The sequence below is a fragment of the Ceratotherium simum genome, chromosome 39, assembly GCF_057802395.1.
Source record: "Ceratotherium simum simum isolate JZ-2026a chromosome 39, ASM5780239v1, whole genome shotgun sequence".
Taxonomy (NCBI): domain Eukaryota; kingdom Metazoa; phylum Chordata; class Mammalia; order Perissodactyla; family Rhinocerotidae; genus Ceratotherium; species Ceratotherium simum.
The window spans coordinates 7,583,593-7,599,764 of record NC_141938.1 but is presented as its reverse complement, the minus strand read 5'-3'; the positions used below and the strand labels follow the sequence as shown (position 1 = coordinate 7,599,764).

At 37.3% G+C, this 16,172-nt stretch overlaps 2 protein-coding genes across 2 annotated transcripts; both read left to right on the top strand.

Annotated features, from left to right (window-relative positions):
• The first annotated feature begins 1,051 nt into the window (after positions 1-1,051).
• On the top strand, positions 1,052-5,306 carry LOC101403198 (olfactory receptor 7E178-like). Its single transcript, XM_004442603.1, has 2 exons — positions 1,052-1,063; positions 4,365-5,306. The coding sequence occupies exons 1-2, from the start codon at positions 1,058-1,060 to the stop codon at positions 5,304-5,306; spliced, it is 948 nt and encodes a 315-aa protein (XP_004442660.1). The 5' UTR covers positions 1,052-1,057.
• A 9,638-nt stretch (positions 5,307-14,944) lies between these two features.
• On the top strand, positions 14,945-15,901 carry LOC106803912 (olfactory receptor 7E178-like). Its single transcript, XM_014796905.1, has one exon. The coding sequence runs from the start codon at positions 15,014-15,016 to the stop codon at positions 15,899-15,901; it is 888 nt and encodes a 295-aa protein (XP_014652391.1). The 5' UTR covers positions 14,945-15,013.
• The last annotated feature ends 271 nt before the right edge of the window (positions 15,902-16,172 follow it).

The following is a 16,172-nucleotide window of genomic DNA, read 5'->3' as shown; positions in this document are numbered from 1 at the left end:
GAGACTCCATTCACAGGGCACCTCGACAATATTCTCTCCTGCCAACCCAACCTGGCATTTTTCTTCCCTTCATTCCAGGCAGAGATCCACACGCACTGTGCTCTTCTCTGAGGGTTTCCGGTAGACCACAGTGGAAAGCAGTGGGTTGCCTTTGCTGCATCAGCTATAGTAAGTATGGCTGAGACTACAGGCAGGAATCACAGAAAATGTTGGCACATGATAATTCAGGGAAGATCTCTTTCTTATCACTGCTCCCAGATTTTGCTTCAACTGTTCCCCTTCCTTCTTCATTCCTGTAATTTATCCCCTCTTGATCTAAGGGAGACAGACTCAGAGTGTCGGGTCCCATTCTTAGTCAGGAAACAGTTAAAGTTATACCTTGGGAAGTTTGAAATAGACCTATGGATATCTGCTTAAACCCTCTGTTAAACAATAAACAATCTCAGTACATGGTCCTCAGAGGCCCACCATTTAATTTTGAATATTACCTGTTCTATATTAACTGTGTGACAGTGGGCAAGTTTTTAGTATATCTGAGCCTCAACCTTGTCATCTGAGTTGATTTCCACTTGATGCAAGTGTGTTGAGTGAGAATTAAACAAAATTGGTACTGAACATGTGACTACATATGTGATGGATGCATATAATAAAGCCAACGTAAATTTTAGGCATTTTAATTAGTATCAAGGCTAGGCACCAGAGACCCAACTAAATTATCCTGTGATCTGCCGGTTTGGTTTTCTCTAGATCCTGAGAGAACATTTTATTTTCATCCTTATACATGTAGATTCTGAATGCCTGAAGGGAAACAACTTCGTCTCATTCATTTATGATTTCTCAGAGCCTATCATTATTTGGCACAGAATAGGATACAACAACAGTGACAATATCTGTTATGTTTTGAAAAGACCTTTCCTTACTTCTCAGGAACACAGCATCATCAATATGGCTTCCTCCCACTGGTCGGAAGCCTGTTTTTTCCCCTCTTATTTTCTTTCCCGCCTGTACTTTCATTCCTTCCAGTGATGTTACGTAGGACTAGACAAAAGATAATACAATGTTTGTATCTATGTCACAAATTTTCTAAGGGACCCATTGTTTTCCATTTAATAGAATCCACAATATTCAGTTATAAATAATGTGGATATTTTCTTAAAAATGTAAACAGAGAAAAAGAGAGAGAGAAAGAGAAAGGATAGTAAATCTTGTTGTGTGGACTGAGACATCTCTTAGGAATTTGTTCTGTGAACAAATTCCCTAGGACATGATAGGCTTCTATTTCTCTGCCATGTAATAGAATAAAAGATCATTAAAACTTTTTTGGGACTGTGTTTCATTAACAAACCCACTGTTGCAATAATGATTCAAATCCTGATTTAAAAACGATGATTGGATATTTATGAAGGGCAAACCTCTTTTAGGTCCTAACATGTCCTAGAGATGGGTGTTATTTTCCCTATTTCTGGGTGAGGGATGCTAGCCCAGAGAAGCGGAGAGATTGACACACACTCCATATTTAGTATGTGAGATATGGGACTCAGACAAAGGTCTCCTAACTGCCATCCCAGGGATCTGTCCTCTCCGCAAGAGTGAGTAATTGTTTTCTTTTCAAATCTGCTTTAGTCACAGATAAGCAAACGGATGCAGAACCACCAATTCCTTCTCTTGGGATTTGGTGAGTTCATTTGTGAATTAGGAGAAGCAACCAAGTCGCTCCAACAGGAGCCTTTCTCACATAACTATTGTGCATCACCAGGTTTTCTATGAATAGCCATGCATTTTGTAGACCATTTTGGAAATCTGAGCTATGGAGATATTATTCGCTATACAATATGGGAATTTTCACATGGCTCTGTCATAGTTAGATAGACTTCAGGAGTACTTCTAGTCTATACCTTCACATAAGGTATGTATTTGATGATTTCTGATTTCTGTTGAGAAAACAAATGTAAGAAATTAATAGAAAAATTTAAAATGTATCAATTTTTACAATTCAAACAACTATCTTTCTTGAATATATCCTAAAGAAATTCTTACTCATGATATGGAGAGAGGCACAAACATTTTCTTAGGAATGTTGTAGTAAGAAATTGAAAAATAAGATGAAGTTCATTCCTCAGCTAATATTATGCATCATTTAAAGTGTGTGAAATAGATGTGTGTACTTCATAGAGACCGAAAACACAATATTGTAGTAAATGGTAACTTCTCAGGCAACAATGTGTTTGGTATAATAGTATTTAGGTAAGTTTTCAAGAAAACCATGGGTACGTAAATCAACACTGATATTATGGGACTGTCGAATGGAAAATACTGCCAAATTCATGGCAGTGTTTGCCTTTGGGAAACTGAAGTGTAAGAGAATGGGATCATGCAGGGATAAAAAGAAGACTCAGGTCTTATTATTGATAAATAGGATTTCTGAAGCAAGTATGATCAAATATTAGTGTTTTTAATATGAGTAGTGGGGGATAATAGTAATAATAATAGATAACATTCATAGAGTGTTTACTAAGTGCTTGGAGACAGTCTGGGGCAATGGTTCTCTAGCCTGACTGTGTGTTAAATGATCAAAGTACTTACATGTAGTGATTCTGATTTAATTGGTTCTAGGCTGTGGCCAGCACATCAATAAAACTTTAAAGATCAACAGGTAATTATAATTACCAACTATCATTAGAACCACTTTTGAAGCACTTTATTTTGATTGCTTAATTTAATTTCTTATAGCAACTCTGTAAGGTATTGTAGAGGGAAAAAACTCATCTTTTTCCTCTATTCATCTTAGCTTCTCCTGCTGAGGCTCTGTAAATTACACAGACAAAAGATAGATTGACGAGAAAAAATAAACAGAACTTTGTTAACAGGTGCATCACGCATACACAGGAGAGTGCTCAGAGATGTGTAACTCAAGGGGTAGTTAGAACCTAGGCTTATAGAACATATTGACAAAAGAACAAAACATTTTTAGAGAAGTGGCAAGACAAAGGAAAAGGATTTCAAGCTTCCATGGGTGAAAAATTATGGGAAGGCAAATATACAGGGAGACTAACAATAGATAAGGGCTAGTTTTAGCAAAATGTCTTATGTAGACACCTCTGGTGCCATCTCTGGGCTGATAAAGGTCTAGAATTGTCTCTGGTGATTAAGAATCCTTCTGACCTACATTTTAGGGAAGTGAAGGGAGCCAGCTTTACATATTTATGTCCTGCTTTTGGGCAAATAGGAGGAGAGCAGAGAGATTTTTTTGTATCCATTTCTTCTAAAGTGCCCTCAGCTCAAAATAATCTTCTTGCCAAAGTGGCGTCTTTTGGGGGTGGCATAGTCTGCAAACTGGCATAAGAAGCCAACTTAAGGTTTCAGACCCGGCTTTGGAACATCCGTGGTCTTAAATTCCTCAACTGTACATAAAGGATTGGATTTGATAAGAAAATAACCCTTCACAAATGTTTAGGATTAGCGACATATTTAAGCAGTTTTAAATTAGAAAAGCAAAATAAGAACTCAATCTCAGATGTTTCCCTGAGATTGTGTAACACTGATAGAAAATAACCCCACAAAAAATGAAAAGTAGGTACAGAGTGTTCATTAAAAGGTAATTATTGTTTAATCATTGGTGCATTATAAATTAATACCGTCTTCAGAATCAGCAGTGTTGAATGATTCTGTGCATTTAACAAAAACATATTTATCAAAATGTGAAGTTCACCAAGGCTAATTATTTGTGTATGTGAGTTATGTTTTATAAGACTTTTACCAGATGACCCACATATTTGAGTGAGCATTTATCTCCAAGGGAGATAAATGTTATAAAACCAAAAAATTATGAAAACCCATGAAATAGTTGTCATAAAAAAATTCTATTTGATTATGAATATTATGAATATGTGGTTTTAGCTCTTCTAGGATGTTTATCCTCATTACATATTAAGGAAATTTGTTGTAGTGAATTTGGATAATAAGAAGAACATATGACTGCTTCTTAGTGTCCTTTATAGAATGACTACTTTTCTCTTCAAAGGAGAAAGATATTTATGATTCTACATGTTTCCCTCAAAAGAAGGAGGCTGATATTTTACTGCATTCCTGGACTTTTTGTCTCCGGATGCCCTTGTTACTCTAATATTCTTTGGCCCAGAGTCTCTAAAGTGTATGTATATAGAAACAGATGAATAGCTCAGACATCAATGAAGAAAGAGTTCTAAGAAGAATGAATTTACCACAACTGAAAAATATTGCCAAGGTGTATGTTCCTCAAGTGTTACTACTTTAGTTTGAATTGCTTGAATCCAAAATATAGATACTTAGCTGGCTGCCTGTATACTTGTTTTGTATATTCCAACCTGCTTTTCTTTTTCAAAAAGTGTCTCAGTTATATGGAACTCCAGAATCTAACAGGTATCTCAGAATTCCTCCTCCTGGGTCTCTCAGAGGATCCAGAATTGCAAGCCCTTCTCTTTGGGCTCTTCCTATCCATGTACCTGGTCACTGTGCTTGGGAATCTGCTCATCATTCTGGCCATCAGCTCTGACTCTCACCTCCGCATCCCCATGTACTTCTTCCTCTCCAATCTGTCCTTGGCTGACATTGGTTTCATCACCACTACAGTCCCCAAGATGCTGGTGAACCTCCAGGCTCACAGCAAATCCATCACCTATGCAGGCTGCCTAACTCAGGTATCCTTTTTTTTCCTTTTTGGATGTTTGGACAGTCTCCTCTTGGCTGTGATGGCCTATGACCGGTTGGTGGCTATCTGTCACCCCCTACACTACACAGTCATCATGAAGTCACGTCTCTGTGGCATATTGGTCCTGGTATCATTTTTCATCAGCCTTTTGGACTCTCAGATTCATTGCTTGATGGTATCACAACTTATCTTCTGCACAGATGTGGAAATCCCTCATTTCTTTTGTGACGTTCCTCAGCTTTTCAACCTTGCCTGTTCTGACACCTCCACCAATAACATAGTCATATTTTTTGTTGGGACCATCTCTGGTTTTCTCCCTATCTCAGGAATTATTTTCTCTTACTATAAAATTGTTTCCACCATTCTGAGAATCTCATCATCAGGTGGGAAGTACAAAGCCTTCTCCACCTGCGGCTCTCATCTGTCAGTTGTTTGCTTATTTTATGGAACAGGCCTTGGAGTGTACCTCAATTCCACTGTCTCATCTTCCTCTAGGAAGAGTGCAGTGGCCTCTGTGATGTATACTGTGGTCACCCCTATGCTGAACCCCTTCATCTACAGCCTGAAGAACAGGGACATCAAGAGTGTCTTATGGAGGATTGTCAGCAGAAGCTCCTAATGTCAATACTTGTGCTATTTTTGGTCACAAGACTGGAAAAGGCAGCTGGTTTTTTGAAAAGATAAACAAAGTTGACAAAAATTTAGCTAGAATAACTAAGAAAAAAAGAGAAATGGCTCATTTTAATAAAATCATAAATGAAAGAGAAGGCATTACAGCTGATGCCACAGAAATAAAATGGATCATAAGAGACTGAACAATTATACACCAAAAAAATGGATGACATAGAAACATACAACCTATAAAGTCTAAATCATGAAGAAATAGAAAATGTGAACAGACCAATAAAAAGTAATAGATTTAATCGGTAATCAAATACCTTCCAACAAAGAAAAACCTAAGACCAGATGGCTTCACAAGTGTATCCTACCAAACATTTAAAGAAAAAATTGGTGTTAATTCCTTTCAAGTTCTTCCCAAAAACTGGAGAGAGGCGAACACTCCCAAATTCATTTTATGAGGCCAGCATTACCCTGATACCAAAGCCAGATAAAGATATTACAAGCAAAGAAAATTATAGGCCTATATGCCTGATGAATATAGATTTAAAAGTTCTCAACAAAGTACTAACAAACTGAATTCAACAACATATTAAAAGTGTCATACATCGCAATCAAGTGGGATTTACCCCTGGGATGTAAGGATGGTTCAACATATGCAAACCATAAATGTGATATACCACTTAATAGAATGAATGACAAAAATCATATGATCATCTTAATAGATGCAGAAAGATCATTTAACAAAATTCAACATCCTTTCTTGATTAAAACTCAACAAATTGGGTATAGAAGGAACATACTTCAACATAATAATGGCCATATATGTGAGGCCCACAGCTAACATCGTACTCAACGATGAAAGGTTGAAAGCTTTCCCTCTACGATAAGGAACAAGACAAAGGTGCCCACTCTCACCACTCTTATAAAATATAGTACCAGAAGCAGAAGTCCTAGCCAGAGCAATCAAGCGAGGAAAAGAAAAAAAAATATCCTAATTGGAAGGGAAGAAGTGAATTTGTCTCTGTTTGCCGTTGACATGATCTTGTATACAGAAAGTCCTAAAGACCCCACCAAAAACTGTTGGAACTAATAAAAAAATTTAGTAAAGTTTAAGGATACAAAATCAACACACAAAAACAAGTTGCATTTCTATACACTAACAATAAACTATCTAAAAAAAGAAATAAAGGAAGCAATCCCATTGACAATAGCATCAAAAACAATAAAATCTTAGGAGTAATTTCACCAAGGAAGTGAAAAGTCTCTACACCAAAAACTGTAAGACATGGGGGAAAGAAATTGAAGAAGAAATAAATGGATAGATATTCCATGTTCATGGATCAGAAGAGTTTATATTGTTCAATTTCCATACTACCCAAGCCGTCTATAGAGTCAATGTAATCCCTATCAAGATTCTGGTGGCATTTTTCACAGAAACAGAAAAAAACAATCCTAAAATCTGTGTGGAATCATAAAAGACCCGAATAGCCAAAGCATCTTGAGAAATAACAAAGCTGGAGGCATTCACTTCCTGATTTCAAACTATATTACAAAGCTACAGTAATCAAAACACTGTGGTACTGGCATAAGAACAGACACATAGACCAATGGAATAGAACTGAGAGCCCAGAAATAAACCCACACATTTATGGCCAACTAATATTTGACAAGGGAGCCAAGAATACTTAGTGGGAGAAGGATAGTCTCTTTAATAAATGGTATTAGGAAAACTGGATAACCACATGCAAAAGAATAAAATTGGACCCCTATCTTATACCACTCACAAAAATTAACTCGAGTTGAATGGTATTGCCAGGGGCTAAGGGGTGAGAGAAATGAGGAAATGTTGGTCAAATTGTACAACTTTCAGTTACAAGATGAATAAAAACCAGGGATCTATTGTACAGCATTGTGACTATAGTTAACAATACTTTATTGCATACTTGAAAGTTGCTATGAGAGTAGAATTTTAATGATCTCACGATAACAACAACAACTAAATGGTAATTATGTGAGGTGAAGGATGTGTTAACTAATCTTATTGTAGCAAACGTTTTGCAATATATAAGTGCATCAAATCATCACCTTGCACACCATAAACTTAATGTTAAATGTCAATTATATCTCAATAAAGCTAAAAAATAATAAAATAACCTACTGAATAACGAAAAGCATTAGATAAATTGTACTACATCATTTCTAAAAACTTTTGTTCATCAGAGTACACTATCCACAGAGTGAAAAGCCACTCCATGCCCTGGAGGGAAATATTTGCAAATTATATATTGATAAGGGGTTACCATCAGGAATATACAAAAAACTCCTACAACTCAACTATGAAAAATCAAACAACCCCATTCAAAATGGGCCAAGAATTTGAATAGACATTTCTCTGAAGAAGATATACAAGTGGCCAGTAAGCACAAGAAAAGATGTTCAACATCACTAGTCATTAGGGAAATGCAAATGAAAACCACAATGAGATACCACATCACACCTGTTAGGATGGCTGTTATCAAAAAAACAGGAAACAGCAAGTGTTGGTGAGGATGTGGAGATAGAAGAACCCTGTGCACTGCTGGTAAATGTAAAATAATGCAGCCACTATGCAAAACAACATGACGGTTCCTCAAAAAAATTAAAAATAGAGTGACCATACTATCCAGTGTTCCACTTCTGGGCATATACCCAAAAGAATTGAAACTAAAGGTTCAAACGGATATTTATACATTGATGATCATAGCAGCATTATTTGCAGCAGCCCAAAGGTGGAAGCAACCCAAGTGTCTGTTGATAGATGAATGGATAAGCAAAATGTGTTATATACATAAAATGGAGTATTTACAGCCTTAAAAAGGAAAGGCACTTGGCACAAGCTACAACGTGAATGAACCTTGAAGTTATTGTTCTCAGTGAAATAAGCCAGACCAGACACAAAGGGACAAATGCTATTTGATTCCACTTATATGAAGTCCCTAGGGTAGTCAGATTCATAGAGACAGAAAATAGAATGGTGGCTGCCAGGGGCTGGGGGTGATGGTGGGGAAATGGGGAATTAGTATTTAATGGGGACAGAGTTTTACTTTAAGAAGATGAAAATGTTCTGGATATGGATGGTGGTTATGGTTGCACAACAATTTGAATATACTTAATGCCACAGAACTGTACAATTAAAAATGGTTAAAGTGGCAAATTGCTGTTATGCATATTTTACCACAATAAAATAATGGAATAAAAAATCCAGATGTATCTTAAACAAAGAAAAAGAAGTAAGACATACAGGTAAGCTTCCTCATGAGAAGAGGAAACCCCCAGACTCTTCCATGGACATTCATTTTTTTCCTCTTTCTCTTCCCTTACATTAGGAAATCCTTAGAGATTGAGATAACATGGACCAATTTGGCTAATTATGAGCTCTGTGCATTGAGCCCTCAAGGCCATACAATTGAAAATAATCAGCCCGTACCTCTAGCCCTTCAGTTTGAAGGTTCTGGTCCAGTGGGCTCCATACATATGTCTCCTCCTTTCATGGTCATCTGCATCCAGAGGCTCATGTCTGACTCTGTCTTTCTGCCAGTTCTGAGGACAGAACCTGAACTTTCATCGCACATCAAACAGGGGAGGAACGGTGGATCTGCACTCTTTGGTCATGCCCCAGCAGAGACACAGTGCAGACAAGTAAGTGCTGACAGGGGCAGTGAATGGAGGAGGGATTGTCAGGAGCATTATTTCCCCATCATCAGCACATACAGAACCATTGGTACAGATAGATGATAGGGCAGCAATATGCAAAGTTTCAGCTCTGAGCCCTATGAAGCTTGTGTTCTTGCTTCTGGTGGGGGCCTAAAAACTCATTCAGAGTACTATTTTCCTCTCTCACTGATTCTCTCTCTCATAGGCATCTCTCACATGACAGCAGAAAATGGGTCACTCTAATCTGTCCCTTAGGCACTCAAAAAGGATCATGAAGGTGATGTTGGAATGAGGAGGAAGAGGACAGTAACCATAACATCTAAAACCTTTATTGAGGGCTTCCTAAGTGCCATGTTCTGAGCTGTGTGTTCTATGTAGCTGGTCCCATTTCATCTGTATAATGTCCCTCAAGGTATAAGTGCACACATTATTATTATTTTACAGAAGAGGAAAGGAGCACAGCATCTTGAATGTAATTTGTACTCGTTATGAGTTAGAAAGGGATGAAGCCAGGTTTGAATCGGGGCAGTCTGATTCCAGACACACGACACCCAGCCATTTCTCATCCCTGTCACTCCAAGCAGAGACTCTCTGCTCACAGGGCTCTTTCCCTTGGGGGTTCCTGGAGGGCCACAGCCCATGCTGTATCAGCTATAGGAAGGTTAGCTTAGATCACAAGTAGCGATCCCAGGAAGTTTCAGTACATAATGCACGGCACAACGAGGTTTCGGTCAACAATAGATGGCATATATGGTGGTGCTCCCCCAAGATTATAATGGACCTGAAAAATTCCTATCACATGGTGACATGGTAGCCATCATAATGTTGTACCAAGAGAAAAGGAAACTGCAGGAGAAGAAAAAGAAGAACCCCCAAGAAAATTCACAGTGAAGGGTTTATCAGAAGCTTTTGCAGACCTCAACCAGCTCCTTAAAAAGTCTGAATACATGGACTCCAGCACTAAAAAGTTTTCATTAATAGAGAGGAATGTTGATGGTGCGTTATCTGCTTACAAGCAAATATTGGATGAAAAAAAGAAACAAACCACTATGGACATATTTCCTAAAAGAGTGACATCTCCTCAAGAAGAGCCTTCAGGAGGTATTCCAGACGGCATTGTTGTCATAGGAGATGACAGCTCAGTGTTTGTTATTGTCACTGAAGACCTTCCAGTGGGACAAGATGTGGAGGTGGAAGACGGTGATATTGATGATCCTGACCCTGTGTGCGCCTAGGCTAATGTGTGTCTTAGTTTTTAACAAAAAAAGTTTAAAAAGTAGTCAGAAATTTAAAACATTAAAAATAGAAAAAAGCTTATAGAATAAGGATATAAAGAAAATAAATATTTTTATACAGCTGTTACAATTTGTGTTTTAAGATAAGTGTTATTACAAAAGAGTCAAAAAGTTTAAAAAGCTTCAAAAGTTTATAAAATAAAAAAGTTACCATAAGCTAATTATTGAAGAAAGAAAAAAAATTTTAATAAATTTAGTGTAGCCTAAGTGTACAGTGTTCATAAAGTCTACAGTAGTTACAGTAATGTCCTAGGTCTTCACATTCACTCACCACTCACTCACTGACTCGCCCAGAGCAACTTCCATTCTTGCAAGTTCCATTCGTGGTCAGTGCTCTATACAGATATACCACTTTTTAATCTTTTATACAGTATTTTTATTGTACCTTTTCTGTGTTGAGATATGTGTAAATGCACAAATACTTACCATTGTGTTACAATTACCTACAGCATTCAGTGCAGTAACGTGCTGTACAGGTTTGTAGCCTAGGTGTGCAGTAGGCTATACCATCTCATTGATTTTCCCATGGTGACGAAATCACCTAATGATGCATTTCTCAGAAGATGTCTCCATCGTTAAAGGATGCATCACTGTACGTGATAATTCAGTGCGCATCTCTCTCGGGTTCTCATGCTTGGAATTTCTTGCGCCTGTTCACTTCTCCCTTTATTTGTGTAATCAGTCCACTCAATCTCAAAAGGAGCTATAAAGTCAGGGGCTTGGATTCCATTTCTATTCAGGAAATTGGAAATATTTTTAAATGTACCTCAGATGTACCTGTGGTTAAGATCTCTGGGCCTCTGCTCAAAACCTTCTGAAGGTCAAGAAAACAGTGAAGTTGAGTGCATGGGACTCAGAGACTGACAATTTAATTTTGAATCTTGTCTGCTCTACTTATTATTAGTGTGACATGGGGCAAGTTCTTAGTATCTCTGAGATTCAGTATGGTCATCTGACTTGACTCCTAGTTGATACAACTCCACTGAGAAAGGATTTAACAGATCATGGATGCTCTCTATGTAATCCCTATGTGATGGATCCATATGTGATACAGTAAGGGCAAAATCAATTTTAGATTTTATTATCTTTAATAATGATAAGTCTGATCCTCATGTCATTCGACCTCATGTCATTCAAGTCATATCCTGTAACCTGAAATTACAGTTTCCCTGCATATCTGATAGGACATTTTGTTAGTGTCCTTATACAAATAGGTGCTTAGTGTGTGACGAGAAATGACTAGTCTCATTTATTTCCAATTCTCCAGAGCCTCTGTTGGCACAGAGGAGGCATCAAAAACAAACAAACAAAAAATCAGTTAAATGCTGGAGAGCCCCTTCAGCTGTTCAGAAAACAAGGCATAAACAATATGGCTTCTACACACTGGACTATTCGTGTCTGCGTTTCATCCCTTTTTTAGGAATGTCCCACAGGACTGGAGACAAGATAAAAGAACATTGCTTGTGTCTATGTCATAGACTTTCTATGGGACCTATTATTTTCCATTTAATTGCATGCATAACATTCCATTATTGAAAAACCATTGCAGAGATTTTCGTAAATGTTAAAAATGTGAAGCAGAAAGAGAAAGGGGGATAAATCTTGTTTCATGGGCTTAGACACATTTTCAGATTTGAAGTCATTCCATGCTCCAGTGCCCTGAGTAGGAAAGGCTTGGAACTTCCTACCATATAATTCATGAAAGATCATTAAGTTTTTGGTATGATATTGAATTATACATTATACCAATAATGATTGAAATTCTTGTTGAAAACAATGGCCAAATTTTTATTAAGGTCCAGATTTCCCTTAGGCGGCACACAAGTCCTGGAGATGCATTTTATTCTCCCTTTGCAATAAGAAACACAAGGACAGAATGCTTGAGAGATTTACACACCCTCCACATATAGGGGATGACATTGATCTCCTTATCCATGCACCAGGGCTCTGTATTTGCCACCACAGCTGATAAGTGGTTTTCTCTTCAAACCTACTTTGGTCCCAGAAGGAAAATTGAGGTCAAAGAATTGATTTCTCCTCTGTGGGTTCAGTGAGTTCACCTGTGAATCATGAGTGAGCTACTGGTTATAAGGGGCATTATGGCAAAGACATGGTGGTTTATAGGGGTTTCTGTGAATAATCATGCATTTCACAGTTCAGTTTGCAAATGTGAAATTGAAAATATTTCCTATAGAAGATGAAAATTTCATGTGGAGCTCTTGAGAAATGATTATCACAAGTCAGATTCAGGGATATTTTTGTATGTGTACCTTAATTGTAAGAGGATGTAGTTCAGAGCAAATGATTTATATTTTGGTAGAACACATGTAAACAATTATTAGTGAAATTGAAACTGCATCGGTTGTTAGACATCAAACCACTAACCTCCACTCATATATTATACAGAAATTCTTACTTGTGTGATATGGAGAAAGGCACAAGAATTTTCATAGGATTGTCATCAAATCAATATAAATAATAAATGATGTAAATATAAAATAAATATTTATAAAATGTATACTATAAATAAATCATGTTACAAAAATTAAACATATATTTAAATTTATTAATATAGTAATATTAATGATATTTTATTAATATATTTATATTAAATATTATATTAATTAAGATATAGTAATATAAAATAATAAAGGGAATAAAATGATGTCCTTCCCTTAGGTGATGCATCAGTTAAAATATCTGAAGTAAATGTGAATACATCACATAGAGACTTAAACACAATGTTACGATAAGCAAGGACACTTTGAGGGCAATGTGTGTAGTATACAGTTTAGGTAAGCATTTCAGGAAACTGTTTATGGATACATAAATCAATTATGGAAATATTAACAGGAAAACACACTAACAAATTCATGACTGTAGTTGCTTTTGTGGGACAGGTCTGCAGAGGAATAGTATCATGCAAGGATATGGAGAAAACTCAAATTTTATCATATTCCTGATATGCAGAGATTCTAATTAAATTGGTTCTAAGCTAAAACCAGAGCATCGGTATATATTTAAAAATCCACAGGTAAATATATTGATTTACTAGGAATGAAAAGCACCAGTCTAAGCAATTTAAATAATTTTTAAACTTTATTACAACAATTCTATAGAATAGGTTCAATTGTTACCCCCATTTACAGATGAGAAACCTGAACAGATTTGTTTACATTACTTTCTTTACTTTTCTCTTTTGCATTTTTTCCCAATTAAATCATAGTGTGACCTGCTAAAATAATGAACCTAAGTTACTTCAGGCAGCTGAAGTAGGAGAATTGCAGTCCTCGTATCAGGAAGAATTGACAGGAAAATTTGTTAACTAGGCATAAGAAGGGTGGGTCTTAAATCTGGCTTTGGTGCCTCTCCCTGGGTCTAAACTCCTTAACTGTAAATAAGAAAGTTTACAATCAGAGAAACAATGAATCAGTGTTACCAGGTACAATAGAGTTTTAAAAAGGTAACTGGTGGTGTCATACACAAGACCTTTTACTCAAATTATATGGGGTTGATGCAAATAATCTTATACAAAATAAAAAATATTCAAGAGGTTTTCTTAAAATTTCATTATTGTTTAATCATTCACAGGTACATTGAACACTAATGTCATCTTTGCAGTCAGCGATGCTGTGTGATTATATCCAGTTAGCTAATCTACATTTATTAAATTTTGAAGTCTATGAAAGCCAAGGATAGGAGCTATATATTAGATAACTTTTAAAAGACAGCCCAAATATTTGAGTGAGCACTTATTTCCATGAAGGAGTGAAATCAGAAAACAATGGTGAAAACCCATGAAGGTAACTGGCATTTAAAAATGTTTTTTGGGGGCCGGTCCCGTGGCTTAGTGGTTAAGTGCGCCCGCTCCACTACTGGCAGCCCAGGTTCGTATTCCGGGCGTGCATGGACGCACCACTTGTCGGGCCATGCTGAGGCGGCGTCCCACATACAGCAACTAGAAGGATGTGCAACTATGACATACAACTATCTACTGGGGCTTTGGGGAGAAAAAGGAGGAGGATTGGCAATAGATGTTAGCTCAGGGCCGGTCTTCCTCAGCAAAAAGAGGAGGATTGGCATGGATGTTAGCTCAGGGCTGATCTTCCTCACACACACACACAAAAATGTTTTTTGATTATGTACATTCAAACTTAATTTCAAATCCAGCTAACATGATCTAGCACTTATAGAACGTTTATAACAATTGTCAATCAAGGGAATTTCTAGTGTTGCATATGAATAAAATATATTTGACTACTTCTTAATTTCCTTTAATTAGAATCATTTTATTTTCTTAAATGAGGAAGGATATTTCTTCTCTATGTTTTATCTTGAAAGAATTTTGGCTCTATTTTACTGTGATCATGGATTTGTTATTTCTAATATTCTTCCTCTTCTAACATTCTTCAGTTGAGTGTCTCTAATTTGGTGTGTATAGAAAAAAATGAATAACACGGAAAAGTAATGAAAGAAGAGTCCTTTGAAGATTGAGTTTATCACAACTCAGAAATATTGCTGAATGTACTGGGGTGCATGGTCTTCAAGTGTGAATAACTTACTAGTGAAAAACTTAAATCGAAAAATATAGACACAGTGATAGTTTCAATTTTTCTGGTTTCCTTTCATCCAACACTCTTTTTTTTTTTTTTTTATCAAAAGGTGTCCAAGCTATATAGAACCACAAAACCTAACATGTGTCTCAGAATTCCTCCTCATGGGACTCTCAGGTGATCTGGAACTACAGTCTCTTTTCTTTGGGCTCTTCCTGTCCATGTACCTGGTCACCGTGCTTGGGAATCTGCTCATCATCTTGGCTGTTAGCTCTGACTCCCATCTCCACACCCCCATGTACTTCTTCCTCTCCAACCTTTCCTTGGCTGACATTGGTTACACCTCCACCACCATCCCCAAGATGATTGTGGACATCCAAACTCATAGGATAGTCATCTCCTATGTGGGCTGCCTAACACAGATGTCTTTTTTTATCCTTTTTGGATGTATGGATTGTATGCTCCTCACCGTGATGGCGTATGACCGGTTTGTGGCCATCTGTCACCCACTGCACTACTCAGTCATCATGAACCCACGCCTCTGTGGCTTCTTAGTTTTGGCGTCTTTTTTAATTAGCATATTAGACTCCCAGCTGCACAATTTGATTGTGTTACAACTTACCTGCTTCAAGGGTGTAGAAATTTCTAATTTCTTCTGTGACCCATCTCAACTCCTCAGCCTTGCCTGTTATGACACCTCCACCAATAACGTAGTCATGTATTTTGTTGGTGCAATCTCCGGTTTTCTTCCCATCTCAGGAATCTTTTTCTCTTACTATAAAATTGTTTTCTCCATTCTGAAAGTCCCTTCATCAGGTGGGAAGTACAAAACCTTCTCCACCTGTGGCTCTCACCTGTCCGTTGTTTGCTTATTTTATGGAACAGGCCTTGGAGTTTACCTCAGTTCTGCTGTCTCACATTCCCCAAAGAAGGGTGTGATAGCCTCAGTGGTGTATGCTGTGGTCACCCCCATGCTGAACCCCTTCATCTACAGCCTGAGAAACAGGGACATCAAGAGTGCCCTGCAGAGGCTTCTCAGCAGACCAGTCTAATCTTAATATCTGTGCCATCCACTTGGAATGTGAGTTGGAAAAGGCAGCAAAAGAAAATATCTACACCTACATATCCTGCTTCCTTAATCACATAGTTTCTCATGGTTTTCATTCCTCTCCATATTTCATGTCTAAATATTGTTTATTTTGGCTTAATTGGATTGGGGAAGTATTCTGGAATCCATTGTGAATCATAATCACTGCATGACTGAATCCAACATCCCTAGACAGCTTCCTGTAGTTTCTGAGCAAGGACCCTGCCATCCAGGTG

Excerpts from the sequence above, each read along its gene's own strand:
- LOC106803912 (XM_014796905.1), top strand. The coding sequence starts at position 15,014 with ATGGGACTCTCAGGTGATCTGGAACTACAGTCTCTTTTCTTTGGGCTC.